At 52.5% G+C, this 22027-nt stretch overlaps 1 protein-coding gene across 1 annotated transcript; it reads left to right on the forward strand.

Moving 5' to 3' along the window:
* Positions 1-8288: 8288 nt before the first annotated feature.
* Slc4a1 (solute carrier family 4 member 1 (Diego blood group)) lies at positions 8289-21209 on the forward strand. The gene is made up of 19 exons (XM_090350141.1): positions 8289-8348; positions 8471-8588; positions 9469-9542; positions 10093-10273; positions 10358-10493; positions 11191-11314; positions 11406-11490; positions 11655-11836; positions 12241-12451; positions 12625-12837; positions 12974-13122; positions 13221-13415; positions 14418-14588; positions 14998-15087; positions 15789-15955; positions 17267-17520; positions 18693-18862; positions 18950-19123; positions 19648-21209. The coding sequence occupies exons 1-19, from the start codon at positions 8334-8336 to the stop codon at positions 19726-19728; spliced, it is 2790 nt and encodes a 929-aa protein (XP_090206267.1). The 5' UTR covers positions 8289-8333; the 3' UTR covers positions 19729-21209.
* The last annotated feature ends 818 nt before the right edge of the window (positions 21210-22027 follow it).

A 22027-nucleotide genomic window follows, 5' to 3' on the forward strand; every position in this document is an offset into this window, starting at 1 on the left:
CTCCTAGGATAGAGCTGGGTGGTGGTGGGGTGGCGGGGGGGACAAGGAGAATTTGCTAAGTCAGCAACGTGAGCAATGGGCCTTGAAGGTCAGAGTTTGGTCCAACAGGTTTGGAAAGGAAGGATATCTCAGGATAAGAGAAGGCTTTACAGGGGCTGGGAGTTTGGTCTAGTGGTAGAGTGCTTGCCTACCATGCACGAAGACCTGGGTTCAATTCCTTAGTACCACATACATAGGAAAAAGCCTGAAGTGGTGCTGAGGCTCAAGTGGTAGAGCTCTAGCCTTGAGAAAGTCCAAGGACAGTGCTCAGGCCCTGAGCTCAAGCCCAGAACTGGCAAAAAAAAAAAAAAGGAGTCCAGAACCAAGAGCGCAGAGAACCTTGGCAGAAGGGCAAGGTGCACTGAGAGAGCTGGCAGCTTTGCCCTGAATCCCGCCCACAGGTTCTATGTCCAGGATACGCCCTTCTGGAGCTGGAGAGAGCCAGTCTGACCCTGTTTGTGACTTGTGTCTTGGTTCCCCTCCTCACCTTTGAGAAACTCCATCTAGCCTCAAGAGCCTCAGGACTTTCCACCCCTCCCCCGCCCTTCGCCCCCTCCTTCCCCACATTCCCCTGCTGTGCTCCTGGCAGGGTGGGGCTTTTTAAATTTTATTTTGTGTTGGTACCAGTACTTGAACTTTTACTTTTTTTTTTTTTAATTTCCATTCAAGACTGATGTCCTACTATTTGAATCACACCTCTGTTTCTGGCTTTTTGCTGGTTAATTGGGGAGAAGAGTCCCATAGACTTTCCTTTCTAGGTTGGCTTCAAATTGAGATCTTCAGATCTCAGCCTCGTGAGTAGAAAGGATTACAGGTGAGACTGGTACCTGAATTGCAGAGTATTTTCTGCATGTCTACCTGTCTACCTCAGACTTGTGAGCACCTTCTCCTGATCCGGCCCACTTTGGGCCCTACTAAGTGTGCTGTCGAGGGTGAGGGGACCCAGGGTTTTAGAGGAGAAGTTTTGGTGCCACATTGCTGTCTTTCCAAGTTCCAGTGCCATGTTGTCTACCCTTTCCTCCTCCTCCTCCTCCTCCTCCTCCTCCTCCTCCTCCTCCTCCTCCTCCTCCTCCCCCTCTACCTCCTCCTCCTCCTCCTCCTTTTCCTCCTCTTCCTTCTGCTTCTTCCTCTTCTTCCTTTGCCAGTCCTGGGCTTTTAGCTCAGGGCCTGAGCACTGTCCTCGGGTTTTCTCAAGGCTAGAGCTCTACCACTTGAGCCACAGCACCACTTCTAAGTATGTGGTACTGAGGAATTGAACCCAGGTCTTTGTGCATGCTAGGCAAGCACTCTACTACTAGGCCAAACTCCTGGCCTTTCCTGCTTCCTGACTGGACTGGAACTGACTGTCATTCCCAAGGCGTGGACCTCCTTGTCCCTCTGCTGGTCACCTGCAAAGGCCCTGAAGTTGAACGTGTCACCCTGAGGGTCCACTATTAGGGACACCTTGTTCCCTCTTGCCCTGAGCAACTTCAAGGCTCAGCTCAGCTCTCCCTGAGGACCTTGTGCACTTCCCGGGTGACTGGTTTCTTGGCTGGCCTCTACGCTTTGTTCACATCCTTGTCACCACTGTAGCGCTCAGAAGCTCCTTACCCTATGGAACTCCTGAGGCTACACAGACAGTGTGTGGTGCTCAGCTGCCACCTGCGACCCAGGAGATACTCAGTGTCTGAGACTCCTCCCTGTTTCCAACTGAGCCCCTTATCTGTGTCCAGAAAGGACAGTGGCCAGGCACTGGTGGTTCACGTCTGTAATCCAAACTACTCCAGAGGCTGAGTTTTGAGGACTGCAATTCAAATCCAGCTTAGGAAGGAAAGTCCAAGAGACTCACCTCCAATTAACCACAAAAAGCCAGAAGCAGAGGTGTGGCTCAAGTAACTGAATGCTAATCTTGAGCAAAAAAGCTCACGGACAGTACCCAGACCCTGAGTTCAAACCACAGTAAACACACACACACACACACACACACACACACACACACACACACACCCCAGAAAAGACTATGCTTCTGACTCCTGTCCATCTGTCACTCCATTTGGTCCCAATATGCCCAGAGAGGAAAGGGAAGACCAAGAGAAAAGATGTGGCCAAAAAAGTCACCCAGCCAGGTGGCAGAGCTTCCGGTCCCAGTGATTCCACAGAAACTCAAATGTTCCAGCTCTGGGACACTTCCCTTTAATGCAAAATAGGAAGCCTGATCTGCACCAGGCCACCTGTCCCCCTGCTCAGATTCTGTCTCCCCTGCTGGTTCCTGGCTCCAGTCACCATACCTCTCATGATCAGGACATCCACTCAGGTCTGCCACTGCAAGCCACGGCCTGCTGTACCCCAAATGTGGACTCAGATCCTCCCTTCCTTCCCAGTAGGGCAGCCAAGGGGGCTGTTTCTGTGGAGCATGGCTTTACTGAGGGACTGAGGACAGCAGACCACAGAATGACGTACAGGGCATCGGAGAGTGGATGTGACGTTAAGAGGTGGGTTTGCCCTCCATAGTTCCAGGTCCAAGGGAACACCTCAATTCCAAGCCTGTTACCAGGGACACAGCTCACCCAACAGTCATCAATTCCCTTCTGTGTGGTCTGAGCTTCTGCTCCTTAGGCCAACGGAGAGGAACAGGCAGATGGCAGTCTGACAGCCTCTGCAAGAGGGGAACAAACAGTGGACAGTTCACCTCTAATGTCACCTCTGATGGCCTTCAGAAGTTCAGAGAGATAGACATGCAGAGGCGTGCAAGTACCCTGCATGGCACAGTGCTGGTTGGCTGATCCTTCTACATATGGAAAGACATTTTAGCTCTCTGAGGCTTGAGTTGCCTCTGCTGCAGAATATGGGGTTCATAAGAATTAAGCATGACCCCAAGTGAAAGCCCAACCTAGCTCCTCCACACCTAGAGGATTCTGGCTGGGGTCTGAGTCACTGCTGCCACTGAACCAGTGTAGGCTGTGGGCAAGAATTGCCTGCTGGACCCCAGCTCAGTCCCTGTCTCTGAGCTTTGAATTTGAACTAGGAAACCATCAGGCTAGCAGCCATCTCACCCAGTGCTCACACCTGACACATGGGGAAAATGAAGCCTGGAGAGGCCAGAGCCTTGTGCAGGTTCCCACGGCTAGATACTGTGGGAGCCAGGATGGACAGTCTCCTCCCTTCATGCCCGGAGCTAGGTCCACAGTACCGATCTATCCTGGTTCAAACTTCTTTATCCTGCCCATTTGAACTCACCTGTCAATCAGGGATAGGTACCTTGGCCCTGGCCCGCCCCTGAGAGGAGAGCTTATCCAGCTAAGGGGGCGGGCAGGCAGGGGCTGGGGGCGAGAATGTGACTGCTGGAGCCCCAGGGCCTGGGCTGGGCTCCACTGTCCACAGAGGAGCCAGTGTGCCCAGACATTAGGGCTTTGTGAACTTGGTGTGGGGATGGTTTTGTTTTTTTGGTCTGACATTGTTTCACGTTGACTGTCGGTATCTTAAGGCCTTGGCCCCCCCCCACCCCTGCTCTCAGGAGCCAGTAGGGGGTCTTGGGGACAGGGTAACTGAGATACCCTGGACAGGGCAAGAAGGGAATGGAAGGGGAATGTTGCACCATGCAGGTCTCACTGGAAGGTTGTAGAGGAGTGGGGTGCCTGAGGGAAGACAGCAAGAGAGGAGAGAGGACAGGCACGCTGTCTTGGGGGTCAGAGGAGAAGGTCTGGAGTGGAGAATGGACAGGGGCAAGGCGAGGCTGTCCACGAGGTTCTGTAGGGGCCTTGAGACTTCAACCATGAAACCAGAATCCACAAAGGGAGACCCGGGAGAGACCTCAGGGCCAGGAGGGCATGGAGAAACCTCAGGCCCTGGCTGGGGTGGGGTGCAGCACAGCTGTCCAGATGTGGGTGCGAGATAAGTGTGTTTATGGGGCACCCTGAGGGAATGGGGTGTGGGTTGGGAAGGGGCTTGGGGCTGTGGGGCGGGCAGATTAGGAGGCGGGGGCATGAGTCAGGGGTTTGGAGCTGCCCCCAGGCGGGCGCTGGAGCTCAGCCTGTGCGGACAGAGTAGCTGGGAGCTCGGCTGTGGCAGAGGACAGCTGCAGGACCTCGCTGAGAGACCCCCAGGCTCCTGAACAGGTGGGCAGGGCAGGGAGGGGCTGGGTGGTCTTTGGCACCTGTCCTGAGGGTTTGCACAGGTGACTAGCCAGTATGTGGCCCCTGACCTGCAAGGGGGTGCAGGTGAGTGGGATAGGAATGGGACATGAGTTCAGTGCCCCTCAGGGCTCAGGCCCATTGGCAGCCACAGCAGAGGTCAAGGGGGGTGGCAGAGAGTTTGTGCAACAGATATGTGTATGGTAGTGTGTGAATGGTGGCAGATCTGACCTAGATGTGGGTCCCATCTGATTTCTATCTACTGGTCCCTTGTGTCCCCAGATTCAGGTCTTATTCACCCAGATCCCACTTTTCCCCAGGTGTGAGGATCCTCAGGGTATCCCCCACCCCTCTCACTTAGGACACACGATAACAACCAGCCTTGCTTCCCATCTGGGACCCTCCCAGATGTCTACCTGGGGCTCCTGAAACTGTCCCAGGCCAGTGAATATTTAGAGGGAAAGGAGAAGCCATCCTTCCTAAAGATTGCAAAACACTTAGATCACGCTAATTCCGAAGCAAATTGGGTGTGTGTGTGGGGGGGGTAATGTTAGCAAGCCTGGTGGTAACTTCAGTATCAGGGATCATGACAGCAGACATTTGCTCAGGGGCTGGATGCACCAAGGCACTGTGCTAAACACAATAGGTCTCTCAGTTAGGAATCATTATTAGTAGTCTTAGGTACAAATGAGAAAACAGAGAGGTTGTGTCACAAACCCAAGGCTACACACTTAGTTAATGGCAGGGCTGGGATTGGAACCCAGGCTATTGAGCTCATGTTCATAAACTCTTAACTGGAAAGCACAGTTAAGAACTAGTTTCTAAGGGGCAACTCAGCATAGTGGTTGATGAGTAGCTAGCATCCTAAGCCAGGACTTCACCCTGCTTTTGACAACCGCCTACTGGGCTACTGAGGCAGATGAAGCTCAAGAGTGCTCATCTGTGAAACAGGGTTACTGATACTGCCTGCCGCACGGACTGGTTTGGGGACTATGAGAAAAGATGATGCTAGGGGGGCTAGAGATATAGCTTAGCAAGTACAAGGTCCTGAGTTCAATACCCAGTGACACACACACACACACACACACACACACACACACACACACACACGGGCCAGAAAGTTTGACCTGATGGTAGAGTGCTTGCCTAGCATGTACAAAGACCCAAGTTCAATTCCTCGGTGTACATACATAGAAAAAGCCAGAAATGATGCTGTGGCTCAAATTGTAGAGCTCTAACCTTGAGAAAGCCCAAGGACAGTGCTCAGGCCCTGAGTTCAAGCCCTGGGACTGGCGAGGAGGAGGAGGAGGAGGAGGAGGAGGAGGAGGAGGAGGAGGAGGAGGAGGAGGAGAAGCAGTGATGCCATTAGAAAGCTGCCCTATCATCTGGCCCCTGTCATATGAACCTCATAAGCCCCCTATTTACAGGCTTTGCCCAGCTGTGCTCTATCTACCTCCTGGGCTCTCTCTGCCCTGGCTTTCTCTTATCTGGCTTGCCTGCCTGGTGCCCCTAAGTATTTGGCATGTTTCTAAGCACAGGGATGAGGGGGGTGCACTCTTATCAGTACCAGGCCCAGCAAGGCCTGCAGCAATCTGGGTCTGGGTGCATCTCTGAGGCCCGGCTGACCCTCTCTCTGACTGAGTGCTCAGAGCTAGGGTGAGCAGGGCCTTGCATCTGACAGATAGGTGACAAGCCTGGAGAGAGGCTAGCTGCTGCCCAAGGCCACTTGGCCTGTCAGAGCCAGGAGAGCAGCCTGGAACACTGCATTTCCCAGTTCTGCCATTGCCAAGGCCACAGTCTTGACCCAGGAGAGGGACTTTGACATCCTCAGGGCCATCAAGGATTGTAGGCTCTGGACACTGTGACCAGAAGTTCCCAAGGGACAGAGTTAGCCTCATTCTCAGGCTTGGGCATACCCCATGGCTGTCTTTTGCCATCACCAGTTGGGGGAGGGAGGAGGAAACTGGACCAAGACAACCTATTCCTGAATGTTCTCCCTGCCTTCTTCACATGGCCCCCAGCCCTCCCTCCATGACTCTGTTTCCCAGCCCCTGCCCTCTGCCCTCTGTCCTGTGCCTCTATCCCCTGCTCTTGCTCCTCTGCACGTTCCAGCTCTTCACCCGTCTTCATCTGTGGAGCCATTTTGGCTGTCTGGGCTCCTGGTTTGCCACCCAGGTGGAGCTGGGGGCTTCCTGAGTGTTGGGATGTGCTTTGTGTATCTCAGCATCCTGCACTCAACAGATGGGCTGCATTTGATGACTTGACCCAAAGGTTCTAGGACCAACTTAGCTGAGCCCAAGGCCTGTCCTTGAATGTGCCCTCCTGTTCCAGGGTACTCATATCTCATATCGCCTCTCTGCTAGGGACCCACTGAAAACACAGAGGTCCATGGCTTAATAGCTTCAGGATGGCTCTTGGCTATTTTAATTCCTCAGACCCCAAGCCTGAAATGGGGAGCCAATAGGGAGAACAGATTCATCCAACAAATTATTTCACGAACATTTATTATGTGGTCAACACTTTGTTAGGGGCAGAAAATCCCATTAGGACAGTGTCATGCAGGGCCTTCTTTGCATTCATGTGGCTTCTCTTCTAGCAGATATGTCAGACAAAAATATTTTTAATTAATTAATTAATTTATTTTTTGGCCAGTCCTGGGGACTGAACTCAGGACCTAGGTACTGTTCTTGTGTTTTCTCAAGGCTAGTGCTCTACCACTTGAGCCACAGCTCCACTTCTGTCTTTTATTTATTTTTTGTGGGTTTTTTTTGTTTTTGTTTTTCTTTTTGCCAGTCCTGGGCTTGAGCTCAGGACCTGAGCACTGTCCTTGGACTTTCTCAAGGCTAGAGCTCTACCACTTGAGCCTCAGCACCACTTCCAGCTTTTTTCTATGTATGTGGTACCGAGGAATCGAACCCGGGTCTTCATGCATGCTAGGCAAGCACTTTAACCACTAGGCCAAACTCCCGGCCTTATTTATTTTTTTCTATGTATGTGGTACCAAGGAATTGAATCTGGGTCTTTGTGCATGCTAGGCAAGCACTGTACCACTAGGCCACACTTCTGGCCCCAGACAAAATATTTTTATAAATCAACCAAGGGATCTAGAAAACAGGAACTGGGCTCATGCTACTCAAAAGGCTGAGATCTGAGGATCATGGTTCAAAGCCAGCCCAGGCAGGAAGCTCCATGAGACTTTTATCTCCAATAAATTACCCAGAAAAATCTGGAAGTAGCATTGTGATTCAAGAGGTAGTATGCTAACCTTGAGAAAAAGAAGCTCAAGAACAGTGCCCAGGCCCTGAATTCAAGCTCCAGGACCAGCAAAAACAAACAAACAAACAAAAAACAGAAAATAAAATAAAAAAAGAAAAAGAAATCAGAAAATGGGTTAGTGAATGTTAGGACAATCAGGGAAAGCCTGTGGGGAGGTGATATTGAACTGAGATGAGAAAAGAGCTGGGGTGGGAAGTATGGCTCAGTTGGTAGAGCACCAGCCAATGAACAAAGCATCAGGTACTAAGTTCAAGTCCTGATCTCACATACAAATAAAAAGAAAAAAGAGCTAGCACGTAGGCAGAAGGAGCATCCAGGATGTGGACAGCTGGATATGCAAAGGCCCTGGGGCAAGAAATGGATTGTCAACTTGTAGGAAGCCAATAGGCTAGATGGAAGCAAACAAGAGAGATGGGGTTCAAAATGGGGTAGGAGAGAAACAGGCTCACATGCTTAGCGTGACACAGCCATTTCTAGGAGAAGAGTATATGTATAGATGGAGGATCTTGGGGATGTCAAAGCCCTGAAGAGGGGACAGATCATGGCCTGGCTGATTCTGGAGATCAGAATCAGGGAAAGAAGTCAGATGAGAATCAGTGACTAGAAGATGGAGTTGGCCTCCAGTGACAGTCACCTCCTCTCTCTAAAGACGGATAGATGGGTACCTGCTATGCTTCCTCTTCCTCTTGCTATCCATGTCCCAGCCCCTGCTCTCCTGCCTGAACACCCACAACCTTCCTGTGAACCCGCTGTTTCCCATCTCTATGCTCTCCTGCCACTGAAGCACTGCCCCATCAGGGAGACTTCTAGGCCTCACTCAGCCTGTGTCTGTCCCCTGCAGGGACCCGAGGAGCGGGTTATGCTGGGGGATCAGATTGACGTGAACCAGTGGATACTCAGGACAGCGCCATGGGAGATGTGCAGGTAGGTCCCTCCTAGCCTCTGCAGAGCTCCCCGCTGGGGGATCTGGGAGCTCTCTCTGGATGACCACTTCTTTGGGGGCACAAAGACCCCAGCAGCCCAGGCTTGACGGCCCCTTCCCACAGGAGGACTATGAGGAAACGGTGGAGATCCCAGAGGACAGTGAAGACGCGCTGGAGAAGATTCTAGAACAAGAGGAATATGAAGACCCAGGCATCTTCGTGCACCAGGTGGAACCAGAAGGTGAGTTCCTCTGCCCAGAGGAGCGGCTGAGCCCTGAAGAGATGATGGTGATCCTGCTCCCCCTTTCCCCAGTCCCAGCCCCTGGCTAACTCTACCACAATCTTGGTTGAATGAAGAGTAAACAGCATTTTGTTTGAAATGATCACAGGAAGGGCTGGGGGAGGAGAGGGGGTGGAGGGCCAGTGCCCCTATCACGTGTGGGAGGGCAGCCAGGCCTGTCTGAGACAAGGACACCTGCTACTCATGCCCATCCAATGCCAGTTTCTAGGCCAGGTATGGGCTAAGAACATTATCACGTCTTGTGGGTTTAGAGACATGAGATGGGATGGGAGGTGCTATTCTGTGGGGACCCCTTGAGCAGAAAGACCTCGAGAGCTCGTGCCACCTTCCTTGGCTTGTTCAAGGTCTTAGGTGGGGAGCCCTGGGCGGGGACCTGCTTACTGTCAACAGGACTCAAGTGCTGGCAATAGATTGTAGAGTTAAGAGGCCCCTTTGGGAAGTGAGGGTGGAAGGGGGGGTAATAGAGATATAAGGGTCTCACCCCACTCTGGTGTCTAGTGAGAGGCTAGCTGGCTTAGTGGCTTGTCCAGGCAGGTTGGAAGAAGAAAAGAAGTCAGTACCCCAAGGTGGGAAGAGACCCTGGGATGCTAGTGATCATTAAGCCTGGGGGTTCTCTCTTCCCATCCACATCAGGGGACTCCGATGGGGAGTGACAGAGGCAGACAGGGACTGGAGCAGATGTAGAGCCATATTCCTCTGTGTGTCAGGGTGGGGTCCCAGGCAGGGGGCGATGGGCCTGTGTCTCTGAGACGTTCTGTGAGGGAGTCTCAGGGGAAAGGGGCTATGTCTCGGGTAACACTAACCAACTTTGGATTTTCAGCTCTTCCTGCTGAGCCAACAGCCACTGACTACGTCCCGGCCACCCCTACCACCTCGCACCCAAGCGCCCTTGAGGTGAGGACCCAGCCTACTACCCCTTCAAGAAAGCTCCCTGGGCAGATAGCCTGAGTGCTGAGGGCTGAGTGTCCAGGCTCAGGTCTTGGCTGGACAACCAGTTCACTCACGGGGGATGCATTGAGCTAAACATTCCTCTCCTCTGCCCAGGCCCTTGTGCCAGATTGTTGAGGGAACTGGGAAGTTGGACCTGCCCTCAGCCATGGCCCCAAGGACAGGCTGAGCCACATCCTTTCCGTGTCGAAGTCTAACTCAGTCATTTCTCCCAGGCCCCATCAGTCTCAGTGCCAGGCCTCAGTTTCCTGGCCAAGTAATCACTCCAGGATCTTTCTGATGTAGAAGTTTTCCATACCCCTACTGAATTGGGGTGGAGGGTGTGGTGAGAAAGTGGAGGGGGGTTGGAACCAATGATCTGAGCCTCACGTGGGGACCTGGCACATGCTTGATTAGGTTCTACTACGATCTCTCCAGTGCCCTGAGCCTCTTACAAACATTTCCCCAGAGCTGTCCCTGGGGTCCCAGTCTCCCCATGTCTGACCATTGTCCTCAGGCCTATGTGGAGATGCAGGAACTGGTGATGGACCAGAAGAACCAGGAGCTGCAGTGGGTGGAGGTGGCGCACTGGATGGGGCTGGAGGAGAACCTCGGGGAGGACGGGGCCTGGGGTCGCCCACACCTGCCCTATCTCACCTTCTGGAGTCTCCTGGAGCTGCAAAAGGCCTTTGCCAAGGGTGAGACTCATTGGGCCAGGAGACATGTTAGGGTAGCCTCAGTGCAGCCTCCTTGCTCACCCCTCCTCTGCTGGTCCCCTGTAGGCACCGTCCTCCTGGACCTTCAGGAACCCTCCCTTGTTGGTGTGGTGAACCAGCTGTTGGACAGCTTCATCTTTGATGAACAAATCCGGCCTCAGGACCGCGAGCAGCTGCTACGGACCCTGCTGCTCAAACGCAGGTGTGAGCTCCACGCCCCACAGGGCTCTGCCAACATGGGCCTCCTATTTTTTTCTGAGCCCCACCTACTTTTCCTCCAGCACAGCTCCAACTTCTGACACCTCACCAGACATGGCATGTCTCCATGCTGAGGAGGACAGACCCCTCAAGCCAGTTCCCCCCACCCATTCTTTTAATCCCAGACAGACAGAGACCACCCAGTGTCCACAGTGTCCTTTAAGAGGAAGCCTTTGACCAGATGCTGGTAGCTCATGCCTGTAACCTTAGCTACCTGGGAAGCTGAGATCTCAGAATTGCAGTTTGAAGCTAGCTTGGGCAGGAAAGCCTGTAAGACGCATCATCTCCAGTTAACCAGCTGAAAGCTGGAAGAAGTGCAACTATGGCTCGAGTGGTAGTGCCCAGCCTTCAGGGGAAAAACAAAACTAAATGGGGTTGAGAGTTTGGGCTAGTGGTAAGTGGTAGACTGCTAGCCTAGCATGCACAAAGACCCGAGTTCAATTCCTCAGTACCACATACATAGAAAAAGCCAGAAGTGGTGCTGTGGTTCAAGTGGTAGAGCCCTAGCCTTGAAAAAGCCCAAGGACAGTGCTCAGGCCTTGAGAAGGGTTTAGTCACTAGGAAGTTCTACCTTCAGTCCCTCCACCGCTAGTCTGCACATGTATAGCCCAACTTAGCCAATCCCCCTACATGTCCCATAGCCATGCCCAAGACCTGAATGCCCTGGAGGGGGTGAAGCCAGCTGTCCTGATGCGTTCTGGGGACCCTTCTCAGCCACTGCTCCCCCAACAACCCTCGCTGGAGACCAAACTCTACTGTGCAAAGGTGAGGCCAAGGAGAGGAAAGGGCTGGATACTCAGGTCTCCTAGGTCTGGGGGAGGCCCAAGGACTCCTCAATCCATGCTCCTTCCCACAGGGAGACGGAGGCTCAGAAGGGCACTCATCCTCCAGAATCCTGGAAAAGATTCCTCCAAATTCAGAGACCACGCTGGTACTTGTGGGTAAGAGCTGTCACTCCTCCACATTCCTGCCTCTTCCTTGTGTCCTGGCCCAGCTTGCCTCCTCCTAAGCCTGAGTCCTGAAGCCCTGTCAAGTACCCAGGCCCTGGGCCCCCCTCAGCCTGGCTTAACCACCTCATTCTCCACACCCCCACTCCCATACACAGGCCGTGCTGCCTTCCTGGAGCACCCGGTGCTGGGCTTTGTTCGGCTCCAGGAGGCAGGAAAGCTAGAGGACCTGGAGATGCCCCAGCCTGTACGTTTCCTCTTTGTGTTGCTGGGACCCGAGGCCCCCAACATTGACTACAACCAGCTGGGCCGGGCTGCTGCTACCCTCATGACAGAAAGGGTGAGGAGGGGCCAGAGGGGGCTGGGGAGGCATGGAGCAGTGGAGGCGAAGAGGGGGAGCTGACCCAGCTCAATATGGCCTGATCTGGTTTAGACTAGTTCGTGCTGGCCTGACTGGTCCAGTCTGGCCCACTCAGACCCTAATCCAGTTCTTTCCAGTTTGTCTGATTTGGGTTGGCCCTGTCTACTAGTTGGGGTGACTAACCCATTAGATGTGCTTTAGTCTTTTCTTCTCTCCACTCTGGGCCTGGCTGACTCCCCAAGAGCCTTCCTGGGAGGGCAGAAAGGGAATGGGGGAGGAGGAGCCGACAATGGAGTAGGGCGATTCAGTGCTTCTAATGATACCCCAGTGGTGGGATTCTGCTCCCTGAACTCTCTAGTCATGGATATATCTCCTGCCCCCAGGTATTCCGCACAAATGCCTACCTGGCCCAAAGTCGAGGGGAGCTGGTCCACTCCCTGGAGGGCTTTCTGGACTGCAGCCTGGTATTGCCTCCCACGGATGTCCCCTCCGAGCAAGCCCTGCTCAGCCTGGTGCCTGTGCAGAAAGAGCTGCTTCGAAGACGCTACCTTCCCAGCCCTGCCAAGCCGGACCCCAGTGTCTACAAGGGTCTAGGTACTTGCTCTGCCAGATCAAGGCTTCCTGGGTCCCCTGCAGCTCCTCAGCAGTCCAAGCATGGTCCCCTTTTCCCCATCAGAAACTTCCTCTCTCTGAGTCCAAGCTTCCCAGCCCCCTTGGCCACCCCATTCCTCTCAATCCCCTTTGACAGTTCCTGTCCTCTACCACAGAGCTGAATGGGGGCCCAGGGGTTCCTGGTGGCCCAGATGACCCTCTGAAGCGGACAGGCCAGCTCTTCGGAGGCCTGGTGCGTGACATCCGGCGCCGCTACCCCCACTACCTAAGTGACATCACCGATGCACTCAGCCCCCAGGTCCTGGCTGCTGTCATATTCATCTACTTTGCTGCCTTGTCACCTGCCATCACCTTTGGTGGCCTCCTGGGTCAGTGCCATGACTCCTTCCAATTTTCGCCCCAATTCCCTCCTCTCATCTTCTTGGACCCCTTTCATCAGCCTGCCCAGGACTTGTTCCTTTTAGTCCTGGGAACTAATCTCTCCATCTTGACTTCTTCCTACAGGAGAAAAGACTGGGAACCAGATGGGCGTGTCCGAACTGCTCATCTCCACAGCAGTGCAGGGCATTCTCTTCTCCTTGCTGGCGGCTCAGCCCCTGCTTGTAGTTGGCTTCTCAGGACCCCTGCTCGTGTTCGAAGAGGCCTTTTTCTCGGTAGCACTGTCTCCCAGCCCTACTCCATCTCCGATCGTGTAGCAACCCTGGCCCACTTGTTCTTTATGTCTGACTGGATGCCCTCTGATTGCCAACAGTTCTGTGAGAGCCGCAACCTGGAATACATTGTGGGTCGTGCGTGGATTGGCTTCTGGCTCATCCTGCTGGTGGTACTAGTGGTGGCCTTTGAGGGGAGCTTCCTGGTCCGCTTCATCTCCCGCTACACCCAGGAGATCTTTTCCTTCCTCATCTCCCTCATCTTCATCTATGAGACCTTCTCCAAGCTGATCGAGGTGGGAGCCCCAGCGTAACCAACGCATGTGTACAGTGGTGTACAAGACCATGTGACTGTGTGTGTGCATCATTGCTGATGTTTCTGGACAGCACTGATGTGGCTATGTATTGGTATGCTCACTCATTGGCACACAGGACTGTGTAGCTGGCTTCTGTGACCACGTGTGTGCAGACACCTGTGCCATGACTGCACAGAAGGATAACACATAAGGTCCTGTATGCACATGTCCATACCTATAACTGGCAGGCTGGTTTATGTGCAAGATTATGTGAGAAACTGCAATTGCAGCCAGAAGAGTGGGTGCTTTGAGGCTCAGAGGCCCCCCCCTCCTATACTTGATCTCAAGAACCCACTAGAGCCCCTGGCTGCTTGGCTTGCTTACTGTCTCCAGGAGCTATGCCAGCCTCAGCACCTGCAGAGGAGAGGTTTTGTATATCCCCTTGGTTCTGTTGAGTGGTGGATTCCTGTGTTTCCAGATCTTTAAAGACCTAGTTTGCTTGTTTGTAGCAAGGGATTGAGCCCAAGGGCCTCTTACATGATAGGCAAACAATTGTGCCACTGGGGCACACCTACCTCTAGACTCTTAACCCCTTTTTAGAAACCTTCTTATCACATATTCCAGTCTTCCAGATTTCTCGTGTCCCTCAAGCCCTGGATACACATGCCTACCCATATATAAGCTCTTTGTATCACTGGCTTACCCCATTCATTTGCTCTTCATTCCTGAAAACCAAACTGTAAAAGCCCCTCTGTTACCATGTCCACTGAGGGAGATGATGGATGGATGGATGGATGGATGGATGGATGGATGGATGGATGGATGGAGAACCCTTTTCAATGACAGACAGATGACTGAATGGATGGGTAGATGCACACATGGATGAAGGGATGGAGAATTTAAGAATGGATGAACAGATGGTAGTGCTAAATGGATTTAATTGATACTTTCAGCCCAAGACAAGGCTGAGAGGGAACAAGATGCCTTTGTTTTCTGCTGCAGATCTTCAGGACCCACCCTCTTCAGGAGAGCTATGTCCCAGTTGTGATGAAGCCCAAGCCTCAGGGCTCCTTGCCCAACACAGCCCTCTTCTCCCTAGTGCTCATGGCTGGCACCTTCTTACTTGCCATGATGCTGCGCAAGTTCAAGAACAGCTCCTACTTCCCAGGCAAGGTCAGCATTTCTGCCCATCTATCCTTCCTTATCCAGTTCGGTACCAGTCCCAACTCTACTGCAGCTTCTCCAGAGCCCTTAGCTATTCCTGCCCCCGGACCCCATTCCCAATGCCAAGCCTCCTATCTCCCTTCTTACCCAGGGTTCCCACTATAGGCAAGTCAGTCTCCTCTCAGTATGTCCAGGTTGGAACCCACCAGGGAACTGGGGACAATCCTTAAGAGAGGGAGGAGTGTGGGACCAACTGGATCTGAGCCAGAGGAAGAAGGGAGGCAAATATAGTTGAGGCCTGTATAGAGGGTTGGCTGCTGACACATCCCTTGGAAAGAGCAAGACCCCCAGCGTGAAGAAAAGACAGGTGGGAAGCAAGAACTAGGTAATGATCCCTGGTCTCTTCATCTGTCCTCAGCTGCGTCGAATCATCGGGGACTTCGGGGTCCCCATCGCCATCCTATTCATGGTCCTGGTAGATTCCTTCACCAAGAACACCTACACCCAGGTGACCTCTCTTTCTGGTCCTCTCTCTAAGAGACTCTCCTCCTCATTTTCTTTCCTGCAGCATGTCCTCTCCCCATAAGTCTTCTTTGGTCTGAAATCCAGCTGTAACTACCTCTACCTCATCTCTGCCTTTCCTAAGAGCTCCATACTCTTCTCTCTCTGGTCAAATCACGAGGCTGGATCAGGAGGCTGGGAGTGTGGCCTAGCAGCAGAGTGCTTGCCTAGTGCATGAAGCCCTGGGTTTGATTCCTCAGTACCACAAACACAGAAAAAACTGGAAGTGGTGCTTTGGCTCAAGTGGTAGAGTGCTGGCCTTGAGAAAAACCCAAGGACAGGGCCCAGGCCCTGAGTTCAAGCCCCAGGCAAAAAAAAAAAAAAAAGGAAAAGAAAAGAGACTGGATCAGATGGTTTTACTCCTTAACTCAAGGCAGTAAGGAGTCCGCTTTGAGCCAGGTAAATCTGGTTATGAACCTCAGCTCTGCCACCAAAAAGCTGTGTGATATGGGGCAAGATAAGTAACCTCTCAGATACTGTTTCCTCATGAATAAAATTGGGAATGAGAAGACATATGCAAAGGAAACATTGACTGGGTACACAGTAAGTGCTCAATATAAGTCAGCTCTAAAGCATCCCTCTGAGTCCCTGGGCCAGCTCTCCGGCTCCCCACGCCTTGCTGCTCTCACTAGCTGCCTCCTCCTACAGAAACTCTCAGTGCCGGATGGCCTTAAGGTGTCCAACTCCTCAGCCCGGGGCTGGATCATCCACCCACTGGGCTTGTACAAGCAGTTCCCAATCTGGATGATGTTAACCTCAGCCCTGCCTGCCCTGCTGGTCTTCATCCTCATCTTCCTAGAGTCTCAGATCACCACGTAAGAGCTTTGGTTGGGAGTGGGCCGGTGGGCAGGGAAAGAGGCCAGCAGACAACCTCACCACTAGCAGAAGTGATAGACCATCATAAGCAGGTTCAGATTTTGTGGCATATGAAGTTATATAATTTGAAGACTCCTTTTTGAGTCAATATATAAATAAGAGCTATGAAATTAGGAGCTAGATGCTAGATCTTTTCTTTCTTCCTTCTTCTTTTTTTTTATTTTGCCAGTCCTGGGCTTGAGCTCAGGGCCTGAGCACTGTCCTTGGACTTTCTCAAGGCTAGAACTCTACCACTTGAGCCTCAGCACCACTTCTGGCTTTTTTCTATGTATGTGGTGCCGAGGAATTGAACCTGGGTCTTCAAGCATGCTAGGCAAGCACTCTACCACTAAGGCCAAACTCCTGGCTCCCTTTTCTTCTTCTTCTTCTTTTTTTTTTGTTTTGGTTGGTTGTGGGGCTTGTACTCTGGGCCTAGATGCTGTCTCTAAGCTCTTCAGCTCCAGGCTAGTTCTCTACCACTTGAGCCACACGGCCATTCTGGTGGTTAATTGGAGAGTCTCACAGGAGGGCTGGGAGTTTGGCCTAGTGGTAGAGTGCTTGCCTAGCATGCAGAAAGACCTGAGTTTGATTCCTTGGTACCACATACATAGAAAAATCCAGAAGTGGTGCTGTGGCTCAAGTGGTAGAGCTCTAGCCTTGAGAAAGCCCAAGGACAGTGCACAGGCCCTGAGTTTAAGCCCTAGGGCTGGTGAAAAAACAAAAGCACACAAAGGACCTGGGGAGCCAGAGACTCAACAGGGAATGGTCTCAGTAGGCAAAACTGAGCTGCAGGTTGGGTGCTGGTGGCTCATGTTGCAATCCTGCAATCCTAACCACTCAGGAGTCTGAGGAGCCTGAGATCTGAGGATCACAGTTTGAAGCCAGCCCAGGCAGGAACATCTGTGAGGTTCTTATCTCCAATTAGCCACCAAATTGCCATACGTGGAGCTGTGGAACAAGTGGTAGAGTGCTAACCTTGATCAGAAAGGCTCAGGGAGCTGGGGTGTAGCTCAGTGGCAAAGCGCTTGCCTAGCAAGTGCAATATCCTAGGTTCGATCCCCGGTACCAGAGAGAGAGAGAGAGAGGGAGAAAGGCTTAGGCTCAGGGATAGCACCTAGGCCCTGAGATCAAATCCCAGAACCAGCATGAAAAAAAAAGAAAAAGAAAAGAAAAAGCAAAAACCACAAAACCGGAACTTCAGAGGGTCCCCAGTGTGGGGACGGAAGGAGGGGCCAAGGAAGCTGGGGCTTACTGACTTCTTCTGTTCCCAGGCTGATCATCAGCAAACCTGAGAGGAAGCTGGTCAAGGGCTCTGGCTTTCACCTGGATCTGCTGCTGGTGGTGGGCATGGGCGGGGTAGCTGCCCTCTTTGGGATGCCCTGGCTGAGTGCCACCACCGTGCGTTCTGTCACCCATGCCAATGCCCTCACCGTCATGGGCAAGGCCAGCGCCCCAGGGGCTTCCGCTCAGATCCAGGAGGTGAAGGAGCAGCGAATCAGCGGGCTCCTGGTCTCTGTGCTTGTAGGTGAGATTGCTAGCCCTGTCTCATCCCAGGCCTTGTTCTTGGGATCCATGGCCCTTTCCTATCCCATTTACTTACACACCAATGCCCATCTTTCCCCAGCATCAGTTAACTCATAGGAAGAAATCCTGGAGGAAGTGCCCTAGTCCTGGGAAGCTGGGGTAGACAGACGAGCAGGAAGAAGGAACTGAGGGTTCTGAACATTCTCTAGTCAGACCTTGGTCTCAGCCTAGGCAACCATGCAATAGCTGTAGGGTCCTACCCTGCCCTACTGCTAGCTTGGCACCCCACCTAGTCTCCGCCTCGGTTCCCTCTCTGCAGTTACAGGACTGTTCAAACACTCTGAAGTCTAAGGCTGACAAGAGGAAGAGGTGATGCTGTGGGTGCAATCTAGGGAAGGTTAGAAGCCAGAGCCATTGCTCTATCCCGGTTAGACAGCAATATTGCCCAGCTGGGTGCTTGCTCCCTTGTGTGCACGCTCTCTCTCCCTCTTCCCTCCCCCTCTCCCTCTCCTCCCCCTCTCCCTCTCCCTTTCCTTCTCTCCTCTTTTTTCTCTCCTCTCTTTTCTCTCCTCTCTCCCCTCTCATCCCCTGGCCCAGGAAAGTTCCTTAAAGGAAGTAAAACTAGTATGACTGGGAGAAGGATTGAATTTGGATAAGTAAAGAGCAATGGGGGAATTTGGGGCTGGCTTTCTCTGACCTCTGTAACCTCCCCCTAGAATAAGGAAATAGTCTCCAGGCAGGCAGGCAGGCAGGCAGTGACTCTTTTGCCAGGTTGTGGCCTTAACAGAGGGTTCATCGGTGTGAGCCTATTTCCTCATGTGTAAGATGGAGGGGATGCCTCACAAGCTGGGCTTCCTGGCATACGCCTATAATCCCAGGCATATGCCAGGTAGAAGCAGGAAGATTGTAAATTCAGAGACAGCCTGAGTCAAATTAGTAGGGAGACTCTATCTCAGAAACAAAACACAAAAGCAAAAGGGCTTGGTTGTAGCTCGAATGGTAGAGGCCAAGCCTGAGGCTCTTGGTTCAATCCAAATGGGGGGTGCGGTGGGGGGAAGCCATACACACAGTAAAGGTATAGGTAATTGTATTCCCAGCTCCAAACATGAGTCCAGTTCTGCAGGTGCTGGCCCTCCAGGTGACCCGGGGTTGAATGTGTGGTCCTCCCTCCAGGCCTGTCCATCCTCATGGAGCCCATCCTCTCCCGCATCCCTCTGGCGGTGTTGTTTGGCATCTTTCTCTACATGGGCGTCACATCCCTCAGTGGCATCCAGCTCTTTGATCGCATCTTGCTGCTGTTGAAACCACCCAAGTACCACCCGGATGTGCCCTACGTCAAGCGGGTACAGAACCCCGACTGCACAACTGAGGGATGGGGTGGGAATGAGGGTGCAGGAGCAGGGCAGACACTGACACCCCCCCCATCGCAGGTGAGGACCTGGCGCATGCACCTGTTCACCGGGATCCAGATCTTCTGCCTGGCAGGGCTGTGGGCGGTGAAATCCTCGAGCGTCTCCCTGGCTCTGCCCTTCGTCCTCATCCTCACTGTGCCCCTGCGGCGTCTCCTGCTGCCCTTCATCTTTAGCAGGCTGGAGCTCCAGTCTGTGAGTAGCAAGCAGCCTGAGCCTGAGTGGGAGGAAGGGAGGGGGAGAAAGAGGAGGGAGGGAAGCTCCTGAGCTTTTGAGGATCGTTAGACTGCTTTGTGTATGTGTCCATACCTGGGGTTCTAACTTAGGGCTTTATATGCTTGCTTGGCTTTTTCCACTCAAAGCTGACACTCTGTCACTTGAGCCACAGGGCCGCTTCCAACTCTTTGCTGGGTAATTGGAGATAAGCATCTCATGGACTTTCTAACTTCGAACCATGATCCTCAAATCTCAGTCTCCTGAGTAGCTAGGATTACGGGCAAGAGCCACCAGCATCTGGTTTGCAGATCATTTGAGAGAGAATCACTGTGGGCTGCCATGGTGGAAAGGTCCCTCCCTAGCAAGGATGCCAGGCCCCCAGGGATTCCTTGTTCCCCCTTTTCTAGACCAACTCTAGAGGCTGGGGACCTAGACTTGTCCAAGGTTCAAAGCCAGCCAATGTCTCACCCTCTTTCCTTCCTACCTCCCCTCCCCCCCCACAGCTGGATGCAGACGATGCTAAGCCAAGCTTTGATGAAGAGGATGGTCGGGATGAATATGATGAAGTGCCCATGCCAGTGTGAGGGGTAGCACAGGCTGCCCCCAACCATTCTACTTCCTCACCTTCCTAGGCAAAGTAGTTCATGGGCATCTTCTGGACTCCCAGATCCCAAGGCTGTGGGGTAGGGAAGAAAGGGGTGTCTAGGGTTCCCTGGCTCTTCTGGCTGAAGATATGCAGGAAGCCACATCAGGGAATTGAGCCTGCAGACTCTCATGCTGCCACACTGCCATGTGAGGGTGTCATGCCTCAAGGGCACAGGGACATGCGCTGTGGTGAAAGCAGAGGGTTATGGGGCTTTCAACTTCCAATTGGCTGTGTGACCCTGGGCAAGTCCTTGACCTTTCCTGACTTTTCTATAAAATGATGATAGCAATAGCAACAATTGGCCAATGGAATGAGGACCAAAGATAAATGTGGAAAGTGTTCTGGAATGTCTGAACTCATTGTTCTCCTTCCAGCCCACCCATGGTCACTCAGCTATCAGGTCACACAGCCCGGATTTGAACCCAGCCTTTTGATTAGAAAAGCCCTGTCCTCTGTCCACCCTCTGCCTTTCCTGCTCAGAATGTCCCTGCTAGCCCCTCCCTCACCTCTCTGACCCTCCCTTGAGACCTTCTGCAGCCAGGGAGATTGTTCTGGTGAGTGTCAAGTGCAGGTGAGGGCTCAGGCCTCCTACATGCTTGCTTCCTCCTACCAAGCATTCATTCATTCATTCATCATTCATTCATTCTACAGTTATCATCTGATGGCCCAAGGAAACCTTGTACACGTAGAGGGGACTGAGACTAAATCCATCCAGGAATGGAGGGGTGGGAGGGGTTGGGGGAGGTGGAGGAATGGGCGGGAAGGCATGGGAGAGATGGGTGGGAAGTTTGTAATTTATTCATTGTGTATTTTCTAAGAGCTTTTTATTGAACTTTGGCTTTATATGCTCATCCACTCCTGCTTCAAGACACTGTCTCTGGCCCCAGTGTAAACTAGATCCTGGGAGAACCCAGACTGGACCCATTGTAGTAGGAGACAGTGGCTGTTCTAGAACATGTGCAAAATCTATTTTTTTATAAAACAAAAATCTAAAAAAGAGTTGAAAGAACAGGAAGTGGTAAGGAATGGAACATTTAGGAATGCAGGTGATGAAGGCTCTCAGGGGGCCCTCAGTACTGGGGCCCCCAGTATTCAGTGAATAGTGAATACTTCACTGGTCTCCACCTCAGTTTCCTCATCTGTAAAACAGGATGATAATGGTACCTACCTTGTAGGAGTGCTGTAAGAATTAACTAAGATAGAGTCAGTAAAGCATTTGCTTTGTAGTCCAGAGCCTAGCCTTACAGGAGATAGTTATCTGTTTGTCAGGTCCCTCTCCCTTCCTTCCCCCTGCTCCTTTAACATAGTCAAGGAAAAGGGAGGGAGGGATGTCATCCTCTCTGCTAGCACTCACCCCCACCCCCGCATGCAATGTTTGGGAATAGGTTTTAACAATAAATAAACTCTTCTGTGTTGAAATGGTCCTTGCTCGAATTCCCTTTCCCAGAGTGTGGATGTGGGGCTGGGGTGAGGTCAGGTCTTGGCTAGACCATTTGGACATGGTGAACATGGTGCTAGGACTGGTGCTGGGCTGTGGCTGGCCCTGAGCCCAAGCATGAGAAGCCAAAGCCTCCTCTTCCTCCTCCTCCTCCCTCAATGGACACCCTCCCTCTCCTGAATCCACAAAGCCCTTAGAATGGGGAGAAGGGATAAAAGGGGACCTTGTCTTTGTACTTCTGAACCCCCAGATACCTTTAAACCAGCCAGCTCTTATCCTAGACTCAGACTAAACTATCCTAGATTTGAGTAATGACTAAAGAAAATGAAGGCCAAAGAAGAATGCAGCTTTCTGATGACCACTCAGGAAAGCACCTCTTCATCTCCTTTTGGTTTTTCTTGTGGTCCTGGGCTTGAGCCCAGGGCCTCATGTGTGCCAGGCTTGTGCTCTGCCTTTGAACTATGCCCCCAATGCCACCATGGCATCTCTTGACTGACTTTCACCTGGCTCTCACTCTGGTCCCTTTGAAAGCTCTATCCCTAGTCCCAACGCCTTCCAGCAATTCTACAGGTCTGATGGATCCCTGGACAGGAAGGTGTTGAGACACAATCTCCCCCCCCCCCATACCCCTTCCCAGCCTTGAGCCAGAGGTCAGAGCACTGGGCTGGGCTGCCTGGCTTCCTTCCCTGGATCTATATTTACTTCCAGCCTATCCCAAGCTGACCCCTCCCAGGCTGGCCAGGGCAAAAAGCCACTGCTTGTGTGTTATCTTAGACCCAAGAAGATCTGTCTCAGGGCT

This window comes from Megascapheus bottae, chromosome 17, assembly GCF_031878675.1.
Source record: "Megascapheus bottae isolate mThoBot1 chromosome 17, mThoBot2.hap1, whole genome shotgun sequence".
In the NCBI taxonomy this organism is placed as follows: domain Eukaryota; kingdom Metazoa; phylum Chordata; class Mammalia; order Rodentia; family Geomyidae; genus Megascapheus; species Megascapheus bottae.

Coding starts and splice junctions, on each gene's coding strand:
- Slc4a1 (XM_090350141.1), top strand. Junction 8,589..9,468: donor GCACCAGGTGGAACCAGAAG/GTGAGTTCCTCT, acceptor TTGGATTTTCAG/CTCTTCCTGCTGAGCCAACA. Junction 19,124..19,647: donor GCAGGCTGGAGCTCCAGTCT/GTGAGTAGCAAG, acceptor CCCCCCCCACAG/CTGGATGCAGACGATGCTAA.